The following is a 20,584-nucleotide window of genomic DNA, read 5'->3' on the forward strand; positions in this document are numbered from 1 at the left end:
GATTACTGAAGAAGAAGAAGAGTTGGTTCTTATATGCCACTTTTCCAATTGCCTCCCCTTTCCTCTCCCCACAACAGACCCCCTGTGAGGGAGGGGAGGCTGAGAGAGCCCTGATATTACTGAAGAAGAAGAAGAGTTGGTTCTTATATGCCACTTTTCTCTCCCCGAAGGAGTCTCAAAGTGGCTTCCAATTGCCTCCCCTTTCCTCTCCCCACAACAGACCCCCTGTGAGGTGGGTGAGGCTGAGAGAGCCCTGAGATTCCTTCTCAGTCAGAACAGTTTTCTCAATGCTGTGGTGAGCCCAAGGTCACCCAGCTGGCTGCCTGTGGAGGAGCGGAGAATCAAACCTGGTTCGCCAGAGTTCAATTTGATGACCACGATTCATGTACATGCCTTGTGCTGTCCAGCCCGGGCTAGCCTAGTCCTGTCAGGTCCCGGAAGTACGGCCGACCCTGCTCGCTTGCCCAGCTCAGAGGGGATGCTGCTCCTGACCCCCCAGCCGCCACCAGGTCACCTCCCACCTTGCTTGCGCTCGTACCTGGAAGACGGTGAGGAGGGCCTGGGGGAACGTGTCGAAAGTGCTGCGCTTGGTCTGGGTCTCGTCGAAGTTGAACTTGCCCCCAAAGAGCTGCATGCCCAGCAAGGAGAAGATGATGATGAAGAGGAAGAGCAAGAGAAGCAGCGAGGCGATGGACTTCATGGAGTTCAGCAAGGAGGCCACCAGGTTGCTCAGCGAGGCCCAGTGCCTGGAAGGGGAACGGGATACAGATGGATGGGTGGGTGGGTGGAGGGACATGGTGCAGGTGGTCTCACTGGAAGGCTGCCATCGATAAGAGATTTGGGGGGTGGAGCTGAGGCAGGGGGGAGTAGGGATGCCAGACTGTTGCTGGGACCCGGGAAACACCCACTCTGTTGTTATGTTTGCTGTTTGGGGGGGAAATCCCCCTGAACACAGCTGCATTCATGGTGATCCTCATACCCTCCTGGACCCCCTGCACTTACTGAGATCAAGAAGAGCGTCCCAATATGCTGACGTCTCCCAGAAGTAACATCAGCATGCTGGAGTTTGATGCTCTGGGTTTGGGGCAAAACTGATTTTTTTACCATAGTTTCCCCGAAAGCCAGAGCATCACCCCCAATATTACTTCTGCTTCGGTGGCCATTCCACCCCAAAGCTGCTAGCACCACAGTGCAGGGGGAGGGGTGGCACTGGTGGCGACGCGCCAGTAGGCACATGCACGCAGGCGCAGAGCTCCACGCCTGCATGCAGGCGCCAAGTCACACGGCGCCTCCGGCGGCACTCCTTCCGCCCGTGGCACTAGCCACTTCGAGCTGGAATGTCTGCTGAAGCGCGCCAAAGCACTCAATCCTACCAGACACCGTTCTGGGTTCATATAAGTCCATGGGGAAGGCTCCCAGAGAGTGCTGTGCCTCCCCCGGTGACAGCCCAGTGGAGTCTGGCTACTCTCTGGGGAGAAGAAGGACCTCAGCAGGGTATAATGCAGGGGGCCCACCCCACAAAGCAGCCATTTCCTCCAGGGGAACTGCAGTCCAGAGATCAGTGGTAATTCAGATCTATCTCCAGTCCCTAATTAGGGCTGCCGAGTCAGCCTCCTCCTGCAGCCGCCATTTTGGGGCAGCCATGTTGTGACTACACCCACTGCACGATGTCAGAATTCCAAAGGGGCCTGCAGTCTCTTGTTGGGGGAGGGAGGCTGCTTGACCCGTTTTAGGATCTTTTTTGAATTCTCTGCAAGCATTGGGGGTTGAACGTCTGAGAAGGAGAAACTGACAGAAGGGAAGGATTGAGATCTCTTTCTATGAAATCACCAAGTGCTTCTAGATTCCAGCAGCGTTTCCACCGGGAAGTGCCCCAGATTCCATTCCTGGATTCTTGGGCTGGGTCTGCAAAAAGCTTTTATGGGATTTCCATTTTGATTTTAGCCAATTTAAATGTTCCCTCTGCAACAAGCAGGATTGATCTGGAGTGACCCTACCTTTCCCCCGTGACATCCTAGAATAGATATAACCCTCGATATTTGAAAAATCAGCATGAATAAAGGTACAGCTCTCTGCTTGTCCCAAGCTAACTTGCTGCCTTGAGCCTCCAACGCTGTGGAAAAGCCCTGATTGGACTGGCCATCAATTCAAAGGCTTCCTCATGCCCAGGCTGTAAGGTTTCCCTTAAAGGGGAAGCTCTAACTTCTCTCGGCAGAAGCTCCAGAAGCCCTAACTTCTCTCTGCAGAGATTTGCCTCTTGGATTTATTCCCCCTCCTCTGCTGTCTCCAATCCTCCCCCCCCCGCCCCTTCAAGAAAAGAAAGAGGCTCCTTCTACGATTGGCTCCCCCCTTCTGAACTTCCCAAATCACATGCAGAACACTTTTCTGTTTCAATGGGGGGGGGGATAGAGGAAGACCTGAGTTAAAATCGATCTGGATTCAGCAGTATCCACAACGAAATAAACAAAGTAAGTGCAGAATCAGCCCACATGTCCGATCCTCAAAAGACCAGGCAGCCTTATCAATTTGGATGAATAACTGGGTATAAACCCAGCAAATAAACAACTTCCAATCACGTAACATTTACAGCATCTGGAGCCAGCCACGAGACTCGCGTTTAACATCAACCAATGACAATCTCAAGCGCCCCGCCCCCAGCCGGAACCAGCCTACAAACGCCACCGACCTGGTAACCTTGAAGATCCGCAGGAGGCGGACACAACGGAGCACGGAGATCCCGAGGGGCTGCATGATTTGGAACTCGACCAAGACGGTCTCCAGGATCCCGCCGCACACCACGAAGCAGTCGAACCGGTTGAAGAAGCTGACAAAGTAGGCCTGCAGGCCCAGGCTGTACATCTTCAGTAGCATCTCCAAGGTGAACAGCGAAAGAAGCACCTTGTTGGCATAATCTGGGGGGGGGGGAAAGGTGTAGGCAGGGGTAAGTCAACCTGTGGTCCTCCAAGATGTCCATGGACTACAATTCCCATGAGCCCCTGCCAGCAAAATGCTGGCAGGGGCTCATGGGAATTGTAGTCCATGGACATCTGGAGGACCACAGGTTGACTACCCCTGGCGTAGGGAAGACGGTGGAGTAAGTTGCCCTGCAGGCGGCCTTGGGCCAGCCTCTGCCAGTGTCTCTATAAGGAGAACCATGGATCATGTTAGTCCTCTAATGCAAGATCCAGTTCATAGAATACAAACAGGCTGTGGCCATTGTGCAGACGTGCTGTTTAAATGAGGCAAAACAGCAGGTCCTGAATGCAATTGCAGTGCAGTCTGGCAAACTACATCCCATCTATCATAGGAATGGGAGAGTCGTGCTTTCCAGGGAGATGTGACGGAGCTCTTTGCACTTTCCCCAGCTGCAATGGAGTAGAGTGAAAATTCTGAGATTTGTATATAGGGGGGCTTCCCAATCGGTCTGCAGAACCGCTGTGCCTACTTGGCCACGTATTTCATATTGTTACATGCTTCCTGTGCGTAATCCTGCCATAGGAGAAATAAATCACGCAGGAGAGGGGGAAAAGGCAATGGTTTCACAATGAGAACAGTTCACCAGTAAAACTGAAAAGTGTCCTGGAGGTGGGTGAGACATAGAGAACCAATCGGGACATTATGCACTGGGAAAAAGCTCCCAGAAAAATACAGAGCAGGCTTGATATGCCTGGAGGGCTCGGGAAGGGGAGGGGCCCCACAGGGCATGGACACAGCTATGCTTCTCAACCGTTTTGCGCATCTTTGCACCACTTCTGAGGTTTCTCAAAGCCTGAAGAACGTTTCAGGGGTTTCTCAACAGTAAAAAAGCTTGAGAAAGGCTGATACAGAGGCAAAAGCGGTCTTCAAGGAGTCAGAAGAACCTCGAGAGGAGGAAAACATATACAGCCCCCCCCCCCTCAGACTGAGAGATCGAACCTACCAAGGGAGTGTCAGAGTTGTTGTTGTTGAAATGTTGTTCGAGTTGGTAAGTTATTGTTATTGTTATATTGATACTGACATTGTTCTATGTAAATGTTCTAAAATGTTTTATGTAAACCACCCAGAGCTGTACGGAAAGGCGGTATAAAAGTATGAATGAATGAATGAATGAATGAATGAATGAATGAATGAATTAATGAATTAATGAATTAATGAATTAATGAATTAATGAATTAATGACAAAGTGAAATCTGAAGGTCCCCAAATGCACATGGAAATCAGGGGATAAACCGAAGCAGTAGTGGGCCAGAACCAAGGCAAAACCAAAAAAACATACAGAAGAGATCAAGCATATTGTATGTCAGAGCGATGCTGCATTCAGGAAAGAAATGCAGTTGAAGTGGTAGGGTGGTAAGCAATTTGGAGAGTAAAGATGATCGAGCGATGAGTGTTCCCAAGGGGTAATTAATTACTTGAAGTGATTTAAAGCAGTTCATGGAGATAACCTTATTATAAGAATCAGCAGCTGCATGGCACTTTGTGAATGCTGATACTTCAATTAATGAGTGTTATTACAGGCTGGGACTGTATTATTATGTAGCTGTGGTGCATTTTTAAAAAGGGGGAAATATTTTTTAAAAGGAGGGGGCAGGGGGCCGAGGAATTCTCCTACCAGCCTCCTCCCCAGAACCAGGAACCAGACGTGGTCGTTTGGCCTGGGATGCTCATTCAGCCAAGAAATGGCGTCTGGCACTCCCGAAGGCTCAGAGAAAACATTTAAAGATGACCATGATCGGATCTGAAATCGGTGCGAGTTAATTAATTGTCATATATTTTTGAAATCTGCTAAACATTTGTTGGGTGAAATGACCATATACGATCATGTCGACCTGCCTCCCCTTCCCAAAATGGCCAATGCTGGGCCTGGAGGGGGTGGGAAGGGGAGGGGCCTCCGGTGGGCGTGTCCACAGCTCTGCTTCCCAGCCCTATTCTGCACGATGGCGCTACTTCTGGGGTTTCTCGAAGCCTGAAGGATGTTTCAGGGGCTTCAAGGGTAATGAAGATGAGAAAGGCTGCCCTACAACAATATAATGGTTATCGTTATTATCATCAATAACAACAACAACAACAACACTGTAGCCGCCTCCCCCACCTTGGATCTCCGTGAGCCAGTCGGGCTGGTTGTAATGCTCCGAGGCGATGGTCAGGGTGTTGAGAAAGACCAAGAGCAGGACCATCCAGTAGAAAGTGACGGATTTGACGGCCAGGCGGCACTTCTTCCGGAAAAGGCGGTTCAGGCGTCGCAGGCGACGGCTGCAGCGGGGAAAGAGAAGCCGTGGATAAAACGCCAGGACGCTCAGCTGGCCCTGGCCAGGTTGTTAGGAGATGGGAAGGAGGACGTACGACTCACCCAGATTTCGTCTTCCAGAACTTGCCCCTGAGGAAGAGCAGACGTGGAAAAAGAGAGAGATCAATGCAAAGCCATCAACTGCGGAGATCGCTCACCCTCTTGGAAAGCTGAGCGCTCTTATCTGTGGTGCAGGGACTGCCGTTCACAAGGAACGCTGTCGACAATTGACCGCATATCGCACTTTACAGATATGCTGTCAAACTTGGAAGAGGGTTCTTATCTTTATACAGGGAGTTATTTTATGCTGTATCAAAGTCAGTATTGTCTACTCAGACAGGCAATGGCTCTCCAGGGTCTCAGGCCAAGGTCTTCCCCATCCCCTCCTGCCTGGTCCTTCTAACTGGAGATGCTGGGGATTGAACCTGGGACCTTCTGCCTGCCAAGCAGAGGCTCTGCCACTGAGCCAGGGTCTCAGGCCAAGGTCTTTCCCATCCCCTCCTGCCTGGTCCTTCTAACTGGAGATGCTGGGGATTGAACCTGGGACCTTCTGCCTGCCAAGCAGAGGCTCTGCCACTGAGCCAGGGTCTCAGGCCAAGGTCTTTCCCATCCCCTCCTGCCTGGTCCTTCTAACTGGAGATGCTGGGGATTGAACCTGGGACCTTCTGCCTGCCAAGCAGAGGCTCTGCCACTGAGCCAGGGTCTTAGGTCAAGGTCTTTCCCATCCCCTCCTGCCAGGTCCTTTTAACTGGAGATGATGGGGATTGATCCTGGGACCTTCTGCCTGCCAAGCAGAGGCTCTGCCACTGAGCCAGGGTCTCAGGCCAAGGTCTTTGCCATCCCCTCCTGCCTGGTCCTTCTAACTGGAGATGCTGCTGAGTTGTATCCCACTTTTCTCTACCAGAAGGAGTCTCAAAGTGACTTCCAGTCACCTGCCCTTCCCCTCCCCACACCGCGCGAGGTAGGTGAGCCTGGCTTTATGAGGAGGAGTGGGGAATCAAACCCACTTCTCCAGATTAGAAGCTTCTGCTCCTAAACCAAGACACCAGGCTGGCTTTCGAGACAAACCCTCTGACTTCGCACGATTAGAAAGCTGATCTCACTGCCCGAAAAGAACACCAACAGGAGAGGAAGAAGTGAGAAGAGTGAAGCCTACAGGGTTCAAATTGCCTGATGTGATTACCTCGCACGACCCAGCATATTGCGATTGCTGCAGCTGCGGTAAATGGAAAATGTACGGTGCTGGCTGAGAAAAATCATCCCAGTTTCCCTTAGATAATACGATTGTGAAATCTTTATCATCTAGAGCCACCTGCTGATCGTTTCTCACCTTCAGAGGCAGAAACATCCCCCCTGGAGCTTGGGTTGCCCACTCTCAATTGGGAAACTCCTGAGATTTCCGGGATGGAAATTGGGGGAGGGCAGGGTGTGGGGAGGGGAGGGGAGGGGAGGGAGCTTGGTGTGCCTACAATGCCTTAGAGTCCAACTCTGAAAGCCACCATTTTCCCAAGGGAAACAGATCTCTGTGATCTGGAGAGTGGTGAAATTCAGATGGGTTGCTGAGTGGTCTGAAGTGAGCAGCAGAAGTGGGACGCCTTTTCCCACAATCTGCAAGTGAAAAAAAGGAAAGAAAATGGCGTGGAGGCAGAAAACAAATTCTTTCAAAAACCTCTTGGTATTGCTTCTTTATGGTACCTGTTTCTTCCAATCTATTTATTTACATTGTCATCTTCTAGTAATAAAATACTATGAAATTATTTTATTTATTTATTCACACACACATATTTAATCTGGATCCCATTTTAACTCCCTTTTGTTTTTGGAAGAGAGATATATATATATATACTAGCTACAAAGCCCATCCCTAAGAACGGGCCTTGAAACGGTCCCCTTCACTGGATGCCGGCCAGGCAGCTTAAGGGGGCTTTGGGCCGCAGCTTGCAGCCAGATCAAGTGGGGTGGGCGGGGGCTGGCCAGCTCGTTAGCAGGTCCGGGACAGAGCTCCTTAGCAGGCAGTCAGCAGGCCAGGCGGCCCTCATTAGCAGGCCCAGCCTAGCAGGCCAAGAGGCCCTCATTAGCAGGCCCAGCCTAGCAGGCCAAGAGGCCCTCATTAGCAGGCCCAGCCTAGCAGACCAAAAGGCCCTCATTAGCAGGCCCAGCCTAGCAGGCCAAGAGGCCCTCATTAGCAGGCCCAGCCTAGCAGGCCAAGAGGCCCTCATTAGCAGGCCCAGCCTAGCAGGCCAAGAGGCCCTCGTTAGCAGGCCCTCCACCACGACCCTTTGCCCAGGGCAAACTGGATCAACCGACCACCTTACCAAGCCTAAACAGCATAAAGCACGCCTTTGGGCTTAGAGGGGGCAGTGCCAATTCCAAGGGTGAAGCTGGCGGCAGCTGCTTTGAGTTTAGGTGGGGTGCTCCGCCTGGCACCAACAACACGCTGGAAGAAGGTAGCATCAAGTGTTGGTGCGTCCAGTATTTTCTTACATGTATCTGGCAACCCAAAAAGGAGTTGAAAGGATATATTTCTCGTTGCCTCATTACAGGGCCTATTCTGCACACAACAGATAATGCACTTTCATTGCACTTTAGAAGCAGATTTTCCTGTTCCGCACAGGAAAATCCAACTGCCAAAGCACATTGAAAGTGCATTATCCTATGTGTGCGGAAAGAGTTCAGGAGTCAGCCTCATGAACCCCGACTCGTGGGCAATATCAGCACTGTCCCACTTTCTCTTCCTGTGTCTTCGTCGCTTCGGTCAGGCAAACTCACAAGCAAACATCGCAGCAGTGGTTAGGATGGTGGTCTTCGTCCCCGACGTTCTCTGTATTCACAGATGCGGTTTCGCTGGCAGCAAGACTGGCTGGGGAGAGAAACACGAGTTGTTGCGTTTTTCTTTCGCCTGGCAGACGGTAGTCAGACAGCACACTAGTAGATGGCCTGCGTGGCCCCTTCCCCTTCCCACGCTAGGATTCTAGGAGTTTGATCACGGATGGACAAAAGGATGAGGAATTCTGCAGGTGCCAAACTGCAACTGGGCAAACGGGACAACCGTATGTACATATCCTTCCTACGTTGTGGCTCCTGCCTTATGGAACAGCCGGCTTAAGGAGGTCAGCGGAAATCCCCCTTTCTTGGCACTCCAGAAACTATACAAAACTGAAGTTGCAAGAGGGCTTTTCTGTGCGGGTAGTACAGTCGTCCCGTACAAAAGAGTCCACAAGCGTACATGTATAATCATCGAATCCTAGAGTTGAAAGGGACCTCCTGGGTCATCTAGTCCAACCCCCTGCCCTGTGCGGGACCCTCCCAACCCTCTCGCTCATCCACTGTAACCACTTGAGTCAAGATGGTGGTCTGTACTGCTATGTCTATCTTATTGTTAATATGGGCCCTGATATGTAATATGGCCCCTAATATGGTGGGTTCCAGACTTCTACAATCCCAGGTTCAGTTCCTAGCATCGCCAATTAGAAAGGACCTAGCAGGACCTCCCATGAGCCTCTTGTGGCGCAGAGTGGTGAGGCAGCCGTCTGAAAGCTTTGCCCATAAGGCTGGGAGTTCGATCCCAGCAGCCGGCTCAAGGTTGACTCAGCCTTCCATCCTTCCGAGGTCGGTAAAATGAGGACCCAGCTTGCTGGGGGGTAAAGGGTAATGACTGGGGAAGGCACTGGCAAACCACCCCGTATTGAGTCTGCCATGAAAACGCTAGAGGGCGTCACCCCAAGGGTCAGACATGACTCGGTGCTTGCACAGGGGATACCTTTACCTTTACCTTAGCAGGAGGTGATGGGAAAGGCCTCTGCCTGGAACCCTGAAGAGCAGCTGCCAGCCTGAGTCGACAATACTGATCCTGATGGGCCAATAGTAATGCTTGGTGGGTGCCAGGGAAGGTGTCGGTGGGCTTCCTGGTGCCCATGGGCATCACATTAGAGACCTAGGTGGACCATTGGCTGATCCTGTTATTTGGAGGAAGGTTATATGCAGCAAGCGGGACCTAAGCCAAAAGGCTAAAATTTCCGCTGGTCAAGAGATTAACTATACAATGGTCATAAGCAGAAGCAGAGACAACACGTCAGCTGAAGATGTGTAGACAAGAAAAAGGTAGTTTTCAAGCTGGTGATGGCAAAAACATTATTCAAACAATATAAACTGTTATAAGCAGAACGAGTTCCTAGGTACAACAGCCTCATTTTCGTTTTCACTTCATCAGTGAACTTATCGATATAGTGTAGTATTTCTTTAAATTGTTTTTTACAAGGACACTAATAAAGTTAGTCTATAGCAAGCGATCTTATATTTTAAGACATATATCTTGGGCCTACTAATATCAAAGGTCCAACAAGGTAACCATCCTAAGTGACTTTTAATATTGATAAGTCCACTGATGAAGTGAAAACGAAAACGAGGCTGCCGTACCTAGGAACTCGTTCTGCTTATAACAGTTTGCATTGTTTGAATAAAGTTTTTGCATCGCCAGCTTGAAAACGACCCTTTTCCTGTCTACACACGACGGTGGTTCCAAAACAAACTAGAATCGAGAACAAGAGGCTACGTTTGCGAGTTCAGTTAGATCCCCGGGGATTCTGAGTGCACAGGTGGGCATGGAACGGAAACGTGGACTCTCTTTTGCTGCCTAGACCTCCAAGAGGACAGAAACGAGGAAACGAGAAAAGAGGAAAACGAGGAAATTACTGTGAAGGTCGATGCTGTGGTGGTTGTGTTTGAACCATTTCTTGCCTCTCTTCTTCCCCGTCAGGTCTGCCACAGACGCGCCTTGCATAAGGGAGGTCCCGGGGTGGAAAGGATGAATAGAAGGGAGGGCCGGAAGGAGGAAAAGAACACGGGCAAGTGAAAATGGATGGAGAAAAAAAAAATAAAACTGGTATGAGTTACATGACAAAGATGCCAGAGAAAAGGGGAAGGGTTGAATCCTGAGGGAAAAGTCCCTGTTGGCTTGCCTCCATGTTGGGTATTCCCAAATCTGTCTTTATTACTGAGATGGAGAAGGGCTCTACCAGCTTTTCAAGCCTGTGGGCACTTTATTTATTAATTATTGGATTTTTATACCGCCACTCCCAGACCAGCTGGCTCATGGCGAATCACAGCGTAATGATAAAAACTTAAGACGGCAAATTATGCCCTCTTGCCGACAGTACAGCATAATAGATATTAATAAAAAATAAAACAGCAACTGGAAAACAGACATTGGAATTAGGATACAGCATAGTGGGTGCAGCCACAAAATGGCTGCTGCTGGAGGCGGAGCCTGTCACAAAATAGCTGCCATGGCTTACCGTCAATCCAACAGTGAAGATCCTTGTGCTTGTGGTAGCAGCAGCTTCCAAATTACTGTTTTTTAAATCTGCACAGCCTATCAGAAGCCTTGCTAGCCTACCTTATCCTGGCCACTTCTTAAAAAGGTGGACACCTGGGAAAGGTGTCAGAAGACGCCATGTTGGAAACCGTGGGTTAAGGACTGAGATTCCCGGAATTTGTTTGAAATTGGACGGCTGATGTGGTGCAGTGGTTAGGGCTGGGGCTAGGGCCAGGGAGGCCCAGGTTCAAATCCCAAGTTCACCATGGAAGGTTGCTGGGTGACTTTTGGCTGGTCACATGCTGTCAGATTAACTCGCCTCACGTTGTTGTGAGGGTGAAATGGAGGAGAGAAGATGCAGGGTGTTTTGTGTGTGGTATAAATGAAATAAATGAGCGGAGCAGGGAGGGAAGAAGAACTTTTTCTACCCTGCTTTTCTCTACCTTAAGGAGTCACAAATTGTGGAGGGCGCAAGGTCACCTGGGAAGCTTCATGTGGAGGAGGACCGAGGAATCAACCCTGCCAAGAGCCAGTGTGCTATAGTGGTATACAGTTGTGGACTCTAATCTGGAGAACCAATTCCCTACTCCTCCTGCACATGCAGCCAGTAGGGTGACCCAGTTCTCTCAGAACTCTCTTGGCCCCACCTCCCTCACAGGCTGGCTGTCGTGGGGAGAGAAAGGGAAGGGGAGCGCTGAGACTCCATCAGGTAGAGAAAAGTAGGGTGCAAAAAACAACTCTTCTCCTGCTCCTGCAAATAAGCTTTGCCACTCTTAACCCCTGCATCACACTGACCCTCGAAAACAGACTCATGGCTTAAGCAGGGAAGGCCCGCTGCACTTGACGCATGGCTGCCTGAGCAAGTATCGCCAATGACTCAGTGACCCCCGAGTGGCTAACAAGTCTAATTATCTCAGCGCCAGAGGTGGCCCCTTGGAACTCTGTGCCGGTTTCTCCTGGCACGAACGATAGCTGTGGGGAAGGGCAGGCGTAAGTCCAAAGACGCCACTAACTGGCTGGCTTTGGGCACGGCCAGAGGGAAGAACGCAACCTCCGTGTCTCTTCCCGTCACCAGAAGGCCGGAGAGGGGAAGGGAGAGGAAAAGCAAGAACGGAAATGGCGAGCAAAAGGCACAAGAGGGACCATGGCCCCCCAACACCGTTCCTGACCCCAAACTAACAGCCCCCCCCACACACACACACGTCCAAGGGCTGGGCTTCTTCTGCCTGCCTCAACTCAGATGTGAGCCCCGCGTGCTTAGTGGGAACCTTTCGTGAGCTGGCGATTTCCTCGCGGTTCCTGCTAATCTTGTCCTGCCGCAGCTGGGATTGATTCCTCTCTAATCCCTTCGCCTGGATCTGCCGCGAGACCCAGATGGGAGCTGCTGTCTCTAACGTCCCCCTGCCACGGCAGAGCACGGTTGTGGGGCAGAACGGAGTTGGGGATGGGTGGGGTCCTACGGAAGGGCGCCGGCAGGGGCCCTTACGGGTGTGCTTGTCGTCCATCTCGTCGCCTTCCTCGTCGGGCTCGATGTCTTCGGCCTGGGTGATCCAGTCCAGGTAGCCCTTCAGGTCCTCCTCCATTTGCTGCTTCTCCCGTAGCTTTTGGAAGTCGCCCCGGGCTTTGGCCTTCTCTCGCTCCTTGGAGAATTCTCTGCGGGGAAGGGAGGGGATCGGATTAGCCCTGCACACGACTGCTCGGCAGAGGGCCCGGAAATCTCCTCAGATGCGAGGCCCTCCTGCTGGGAAGACAGCCTTTGACGCAGTCGGCCGTCTGTGTCGGGCACAGCTAGAGAGCTCTGGGCACAGACAGAGCCGAAAGGGGAGGCTGAAATGTTGGGATGGATCATTGGATTATAAAACGCAAGGTCCCGGGTCAGGTTTGGGCATAGGGTTGCCGGCCTCCAGGTGGTGGATGGAGAACTCCTGAGGTTACAAGTGATTTCTAAGCGACAGGGATCAGGTCCTCTGGGAAGAAAAATGGCTGCTTTGGAAGGTGGGGTCTATGGCATGATCCCTCCCCTCACCAAAGCCCCACCCCCAAAATCTCCAGGTATTTCCTAGCCCGGGGCTGACAACCCTAATCTTACACAACCACCGAAACGCAAGTTTATTTACACCGGAGTGGCTGGTACCGGAATTGGAAATTCTTGGGGATTTGGGGCGGAGCTGGGGGGTTGGAACCTGGGGGTGGGGGCAAGGACCTCATCAGAGCGCATGGTTGCCAAGCTCCAGGTGGGACCTGGAGATCTCTTGGAATTACAACTGATCTTTGGAGCGCAGAGTCCAATTCCCCGGGTGAAGCCAATAGCTTGAGAGTGCAAATTCTGCAGTACCCCACAGATTCCATATGAAATCCCTTCCTTGCTTCCCCCTTCTATAGACGCTGCTCCCAAATCTCCAGGAATTTCACAGGCCAGAGTTGGCAACCCTAATAGGGAATGATGCCACCAATTTCACTCTTCGAAGCAGACATCATGATGTCCCCTCATTTCATTGGGTTTTCTGCTGCAGTGGCCTCTCTAGGCCTGGATTTCAGGATGGCCTTTTGAATCTTTCCTTCATGGAGGATTTCCTCTGGGGTTGCCAACTCTGGGTTGGGAAATACCTGGAGATCCAGGGAGGTGGGGCCTGGAGAGAACAGGGTTTGGGGAGGGAGGTCAGCAGGGTACGATGCCATGGAGTTCCCCCCACTCCAAAACAAGCTGTTTCTCCAGAGGGTGCTGATACCCTGGCGATCAGCTGTAATTCCAGGAGCTCCCCAGGCCCCTCCTGGAGGCTACAAAAAACTCAAGCCGCTTGTTCAGTCCAGGTACAATAAAACCCCCAAATCCCTGAACAAAGGCTAAATAGAGAACAATAAAGAGGGGCAATCTAATCAGGTCAGGGGTAGTCAAACTGCGGCCCTTCAGATGTCCATGGGCTACGATTCCCAGGAGCGAATGCTGACAGGGGCTCCTGGGAATTGTAGTCCATGGACATCCGGAGGGCCGAAGTTTTTGCTTTTGTTCTTTTTTCAAATGTATCCAAAGCGTCATCCGGATAACAACCAGATAACAACCACAACTTTTAATGGGTCTGCTCCCCGGGGCGGACCCTGCTTGTTTCTTCCTATGTTTTGGCCTTATTGGAAGCAGGGTCCCCCTGGGGAACAGATTCATGGAAGGTGTTACAAGTGGCTTTGTAGGTGTTTCTACTGACATCCCTTTTGAGGATTGCTTTTTGAAGTCTACTTCCGACCTTTTGGGGTCTCTTTGGTACTGATGAAAGCACATTCGAAAGCGGTTGTTATGAAGGCTGCAATAAATTTTAAAAAATGGAAACACAGACAAGAATAATCATTTGACATGGATTAGACAGCCCATCTGTATCGTATAGTTAGCTTTTGTTCAGGCTTTACGATCCCACCTGGACGCTAGCAACTCTATTCACAGGCCTATGGGCAGCCGGAATCTAACTTACCCGCTCAGCACACCCAAGACCAGGTTGAGCACAAAGAAGGAGCCGAAGATGACGAGGCTGACAAAGTAAATCCACGGCAGCTCGTGACCCATGGCGTCCTGCATCTGGGGCGGCGAGAGGGAAGGGGTCAGGGAGGGGTTGCTTTGGGGACATACCAGCAGTGCTTCTCCCTCATCCCCACAACGCAGAGGGGATGCCAGCTCACCCAATAGAGCACGTCAGTCCAGCCTTCCATGGTGATGCACTGGAAGACGGTCAGCATGGCGAAGAAGAAGTTGTCGAAGTTGGTGATGCCCCCGTTGGGCCCTTCCCACTTCCCGCGGCACTCGCTGTTGTTCACTGTGCATTCCCGGCCGTGCCCGGAGAAGGCGCAAGGGGAAGGGTCTTCCTCGGCTTCCAGTTCTGCGAGAGTATAAAAGACGCAGAAGAAGAGGGGCAAGGTTTCGTAAACTGCTTTAGAATAAAAGCGACGTAGAAACAAAGGGGGAAAGGGGGAGACAGAAAGACAGAAAGAGAGGGAGGGAGGGAGGGAGGGAGAGAGAGAGAGAGAGAGAGAGAGAGAGAGAGAGAGAGAGAGAGAAAGAGAAAGAGAAAGAGAAAGAGAAAGAGAAAGAGAGAAAGAGAGAAAGAGAGAAAGAGAAAGACAGACAGACAGACAGACAGACAGACAGACAGACAGAGAAAGAAAGAAAGAAAGAAAGAAAGAAAGAAAGAAAGAAAGAAAGAAAGAAAGAAAGAAAGAAAGAAAGAAAGAAAGAAAGAAAGAAAGAAAGAAAGAAAGAAAGAAAGAAAGAAAGAAAGAAAGAAAGAAAGAAAGAAAGAAAGAGAATTCTGCTAGGCCAATCTAGGTAGCAAGGCCAGCTTTCATTACTGTCTGTCCAGTGGGGTGGGACATTCTAAAAAGTGTAAAAATGGCTTTTCTCTGTGATACCTGCTTTGTATGCAGAAGGTCCCAGGTTCAATCCCTGGCATGCCCTGCCTAAGGATCTAGAAAGAGGTGATGTCAAAGATCTCAGCCAGAGATCCTGGAGAGCTGCTGCCAGTCTGAGAAGACGGTACTGATGGACCAAGGGCCTGATTCAGTATATGGCAGCTTTGTATGTAAGGGCTGTGGCTCAGCGGCAGAGCGGCATGCAAAGGGCCCCAGGTTCAATCCCTGCCGTCTCCAGTTGAAAGGCCCAGGTAGGTGACAAAGACCACTGCCTGAGATTCCAGAGAACCACTGCCGGTCTGATTTCGATGGTCCAATGATCCGATTAACGCTAAAGCAGCTTCGTATGTCTGTGTATCAGTGAGGCTTCTAGTTTTATATCACCTATTCAGGCATTTTTGCACATTGCTAGAGGATTTTATAAAAGCAGACGCCTCCACTCACAACGAGAGAAGTGAGGCCAATAATCTGTCCTCACAGATTGGGGGTGGGGGCAGGTCTGTGACATCATCACACCTGCTTCTCGGATGAGAATATTCCACCAAGGCCTGAATCCTTCGACCGGCTCAGCCCCCTTCCGTCTTCCCCTTCCTGCTCCTCTTTTATTGTGGTGCTGTGGCTTATCACTTTTTGTTTTGTTAAGTTGCTATGAGCCCGGCCGTGCGAGACAGAAGCAGAATAAAGGATTTAAATAAACAAACAAAATCCGCATTGACTGCGGAGATTCCTGATTGTTAAGGAGGCCTGGATGTTTAGGCTCACACCATGGAAAGGAGCAGTACCCAACAGCACATCTACACACGGCAGATGTGTGGCAGCCCCACAACCCAAAGTCCATTCCTTCGGGACACAAGCAGCCACAAGACCGCTCCGTCTCTCCCTCCAGCCACCCTACCTGAGCCAATGATGAAGCAGGTCTTATGCATGCGCCCGATGAATAGCTCCAGGCCGATGATGGCGTAGATTATGATGACGAAGAGGACCAGCAGCGCGATGTGCAAGAGGGGCACCATGGCTTTCATGATGGAGTTCAAGACAATGTGTAGGCCTGGGGGGAAGGGAAGGGAGGAGAGCAAGGACTCAACATGGGATGCCGCCTCAGTTGGCTCTGGGTTTTATTTATGGGTTCACTTCAATTATGCCCCTGCCTTTCTCTCTGGAGGACCACAGGTTGACTACCCCTGCTATAGACAACCCAATGGTGGATTAGGGTCTCAAACACATTTATTAGCTGCCTTTCTTCTTCATGAAGCTGCAGGTGATATACAATGGAAATAAATCACACAGAATAAAACACGAGACAAAATAAACCACAAAATTCCAAATCACAACGCAGGGCCAGTAGTAAACGTTACCAAACACAGTCCTATATAACAGTGGTCTCCAACCCGCGGGCTGCGGCCCGGTGCCGGGCCGCGAAGGCCTCGGCGCCAGGCTGCGGCTCCTTCTTCCTTCCCCCCCCGACACGAGAAGCTCGCCAGGCCGCTGTGAGGGGAGGGAAGAGAAGCTTGCCGAGCCGCAAGCTAATCGGCCGCTTTAGCAGCCGATTTGCTTGCGGCCCAGAGGGGCCGGGAGGGGAAGCCGCAGCCGCCGGCATGGCGGCGGCACAAACGCGCATGCGCGGACTGCCGCGCACGAGCGTTTGCGCCCCTGCCGGGCGCAAACGCGCGTGCGCGGCAGTCCACACATGCGCGTTTGCGCTGGGGCTGCCGCACGTGCACGGGCCCCCAGGCCGCCCTCTCCGCCCACTACTCCGCAGCGGTCCGCGGCAAGCGGAAGCTTGCCGACCGCTGCTATATAAAATCATCTTCAACGGCCTCCTAAAGAGCGAGAGCAAGGGGGCCAGGCAGTTGCTCCATAATCACGGGGTAGCCACCAAAAAGGCCCTGTGTCTTATGCCCACCAGACAGGATTCTCTGATAGATGGGGCACTCAGGAGAACCTCTCCCTGTGATCTTAACTCATGGGCAGGAGCATCTATAACAGAAATCAATTCTGGACTGCCATCTATTGGAAGCCGGCATAAATCGTGATGTGACACTAATGCTGCGTGGTCTGTGCTCTATATGATGCAATGCAGCTTTAGGCAGGCAAGGTGCCATACAGCAGAACACACTATGCCACAAAGCTGAGTGCCAAGCACTGTGATATTTTAGGTCACGCAATGGGCTTCTGTAGAGCTTTTAACCCAGCTGGGTTGTGCGCAGTGCTGTGACGGCTCTGCAAAGGTATGTCAACCTAGAAAGGGATGACGCGCATTTGAGAAAACAGTCCCTGGTGTTGTCTGCATGGGGCTTTTTACCCAGTCCCAGTTTGAATGGATCCCTGCCGTCTGCACTTAATTCAATTTCCACTTTGATTTTGGGCGCTTTAAATTTTCCTAGTGCAACAAGCATGATTGATCCGGAGTGATCCTACGTTTCCCCTGCGATATCCAGAAGTGGATATAAAACTCCATATTTGAAAAACCAGCATCAGGAAGTGTGCAGATTTCTGCTTTTTGTGAATTAACTTCCTGCTCTGTGCCTCATAGCAAAGCAGTCTTCCCTGATTGGCCAGGGCGTCAGTTCAAAGACTTCCTGGTTCTCGGTTGCAAAGCGTGTCTTAAAGTGACTGCGCTTCAGACGCCCTAACTTCTCTCAGCAGATTTGCCTCTTGGTTTTTTCCCCCTCCTCTGCTGTTTACAATCCTCTCCCCCCACCTCCGCCTCGTTCAGGAAAAGAAAGAGGATCTTGCTGTGCTTGGCTCCCCCCCCCCCCATTCTGAGCTTCCCCAATCGAGAGCAGAACACTTTTTGTTTCAATTGGGGGGTAGAGGAAGACCCAAGTTCAAATCAATCTAAATTCAGCATGATCCACAACGGAATAAACAAAGTAAATGCAGAATCAACCCGCAATAAGAACGTTATATCACAATTCGGCAAGTTGGCCTTCTGAAGTTCCTTCTGAGGGTACTAGGATATTTTTATCTGCATGTGATGTTATATTCTCCCTGAACTCCCGGATGGTGGAGGACAAATCTCTATGGTGTCCTCTTAGATGTTTTATTCCTAGGCTACGAAGCCCAAAATGTTAACCTTTACTCACAAGGAATGAACTTTAATCCTTTGATTGCCTTTGGTCGCATTTTTCGACTCTACGTGATGCTTTTTGAGATGGGGACCCAAACAGACACAGTGTCCAAAATTACAACTGCGTCATAGATTGGTAGGATGGCTTTATGATACCGCCTGATTTTCTCTAGCTGTCTAGAATGGAATGTGCCTTAAAAAACACACACACACATTGCCACCACCATCCGAGAGTTGACATTTCCACTGAGCTATCTGCCCTGACCCCACAATCTCTTCCCTGGTTAGTCACGGCCTGCTCAGATCCTATTAATGTACCCTGCTTCACCATGAGCTCATTCTGATCCCGTGTAAAATAGAAGAGACGGCCCACTGTCCCGGACATGGTTACTCAAGGCTGCCCTTTGCAAAAGCATAAGAATTAAATCTTGTGACATCGGAACACAAAACTTTGGAATATTCATCAAAGCCATCATCCTCTTGGCTTTGAAAAAACACAGTTCAAAAGAAGAGATGATGAAGAAGAAGAGCTGGTTCTTATATGTTGCTTTTCTCTACCCAAAGGAGTCTCAAAGCGGCTTACAGTCGCCTTCCCTTTCCTCTCCCCACAACAGACACCCTGTGAGGTAGGTGAGGATGAGAGAGCCCTGATATTCCTGCTTGGTGAGAGCAGTTTTCTCAGTGCTGTGGCTAGCCCAAGGTCACCCAGCTGGCTGCATGTGGGGGAGCTCAAATTCAAACCCAGCTAGCCAGATTAGAAGTCCGCACTCCTAACCACTACACCAAGCTGGCTTCAACCACTATACCAAGATGGGTTTTATACACCACTTTTCTCTACCAGAAAGAGTCATAAAGAGGATTACAACCACCTTCCCTTATGCTCACAGACTCCCTGTGAAGGAGGTAAGGCTGAGAGAGCCCTGATATTACTGCTCTGCGAGAACATCACATGGATGCATGTGGAGGAGGAGTGGGGAATCAAACCCAGCTCACCAGATCAGAAGCTGATGCTCTTACCCACCATACCAAGCTGGCTCTCTGCTAGATAGCAGCTCTGCTATCTAGTCCTTCTCTCAAAGAAAGCCAGTGTGTATGATAGAATCAGCAACCTCCAAGCGGGCGTGCAAAATAACCATTAATCCATTTGATCTCCAGGTGTCAGAGGTCGATTCCCCTAGAGGAAAGGGCTGCTTGGGAGGGGGGACTCTGTGGCCCTGGACCCCACTCAGGGTCAGGGATGCCAGCCTCCAGGTGGGGCCTGGGGATCCCCTGGAATTCCAGCTCCTCTCCAGACTGCAGAGATCAGTTCCCCTGGAGAAAAGGGCTGCTTGGGAGGGGGTCTCTGTGGCCTTGGACTCTGCTCAGGTCTCTCCCCAGACTCCTCTTTTTGAAGAGAGAAGGGAACTTACTGGGGACGCCGGAGACAAGGCGCAGGGGTCGCAGCACACGGAAGGCCCTCAGAGCCTTGACATCAAATCCACCAGGCTTCCCGCTCATATGATGGGCGTCCCCAGGCTTGTGGGAAAATTGCTCCAAGATCACGCTGAACAGCCTGCGGGGAAATCAGAGGATGCCGTCGGTCCTCCCAAGAAGTGTGGTACCCACCCAGGGACAAGCCGAAGCGACCTGGGTCCCAGGCCCATGGCCCTTCTCCCTCCCCTCAAAGCGTTGGACAGGTTTTGGAAGACTGTAAGATACCAACGGGACATCTCGTCTGGCAATCCTGTTTCTAACAGCGGCGAACCAGGTGACTCCAGCAGTTCTTGCACATCTGGTAAGAATGTTCAGTTGATGGTCTTCTCGCTGTTGTTTTCATTCATTCATTCATTCATTCATTCATTCATTCATTCATTCATTCTATTTATATGCCACCCTCCCCGAAGGCTCGGGGCAGTTCACATAAAAACAGAACAGAAACCATACATATAACATAGTTTAACAACAATGAATGAAGTGAAACAATAAGCAACGCGGAATAGTAGAAAAATGTGGGAAACATTCAATTAACTTCTACTGATAGCCCAGTGGGCTGGGCGGAATTATGGTGGGTGCCATAGGAGGGAGGCTCAGGGGGAGGTCCCTTGGGAAGCAGCAGTTCAGGTCAGCCTCAACCGAATACCTGGTGGAAGAGCTCCCTTTTGCAGGCCTTGTGGAACTGATCTCCTCTGGGAGCTCGTTCCACCAGGTGGGGGGCAGGATGATTTCAGCAGCTGGTATCGAAAGATGCATTCTTTCTGAACATGGAGGTTTCATTCTGGGCCAAGCTGCCCTGCTGGATCAGCACTTTAGAGCTGGCAAGGTGGGGCTTTCACCCAGCATGGTTTTCTATTGGCCACTGGAGACTTGATTGGCTGTGCCGATTTTAAGAGACGTTCCTTTGGCAGCAGCTGCTACCACAGCACAAGTACCATCACTGAAAGTAACCTGCGGAAGCCACTTTGTGCCTAATTCCACTCCTAGAACAGCCAGTTTGTGGATGCCTCTGCTACCTTTAGGATTCCAAAGGTAGAATCATAGAATCATAGAGTGGGAAGGGGCCACA

General features: G+C 50.9%; 1 protein-coding gene across 1 annotated transcript in view; it reads right to left on the bottom strand.

Moving 5' to 3' along the window:
- CACNA1F (calcium voltage-gated channel subunit alpha1 F) overlaps positions 1-20,584 on the bottom strand; it is a 70,512-nt gene that overhangs the window by 43,987 nt on the left and 5,941 nt on the right. Inside the window, exons 5-15 of the mRNA XM_077329724.1 lie at positions 19,452-19,594; positions 15,868-16,020; positions 14,247-14,443; positions 14,042-14,145; positions 12,067-12,233; positions 9,959-10,039; positions 8,036-8,126; positions 5,330-5,356; positions 5,072-5,232; positions 2,687-2,912; positions 539-746 (exon numbers count right to left, since the gene is read on the bottom strand). Of these exons, the coding sequence (XP_077185839.1) occupies positions 539-746; positions 2,687-2,912; positions 5,072-5,232; positions 5,330-5,356; positions 8,036-8,126; positions 9,959-10,039; positions 12,067-12,233; positions 14,042-14,145; positions 14,247-14,443; positions 15,868-16,020; positions 19,452-19,594 (1,558 nt within the window). The remainder of the gene's footprint in view (positions 1-538; positions 747-2,686; positions 2,913-5,071; positions 5,233-5,329; positions 5,357-8,035; positions 8,127-9,958; positions 10,040-12,066; positions 12,234-14,041; positions 14,146-14,246; positions 14,444-15,867; positions 16,021-19,451; positions 19,595-20,584) is intronic.

The sequence above is a fragment of the Paroedura picta genome, chromosome 3, assembly GCF_049243985.1.
Source record: "Paroedura picta isolate Pp20150507F chromosome 3, Ppicta_v3.0, whole genome shotgun sequence".
NCBI classification, from domain to species: Eukaryota; Metazoa; Chordata; class Lepidosauria; order Squamata; family Gekkonidae; genus Paroedura; species Paroedura picta.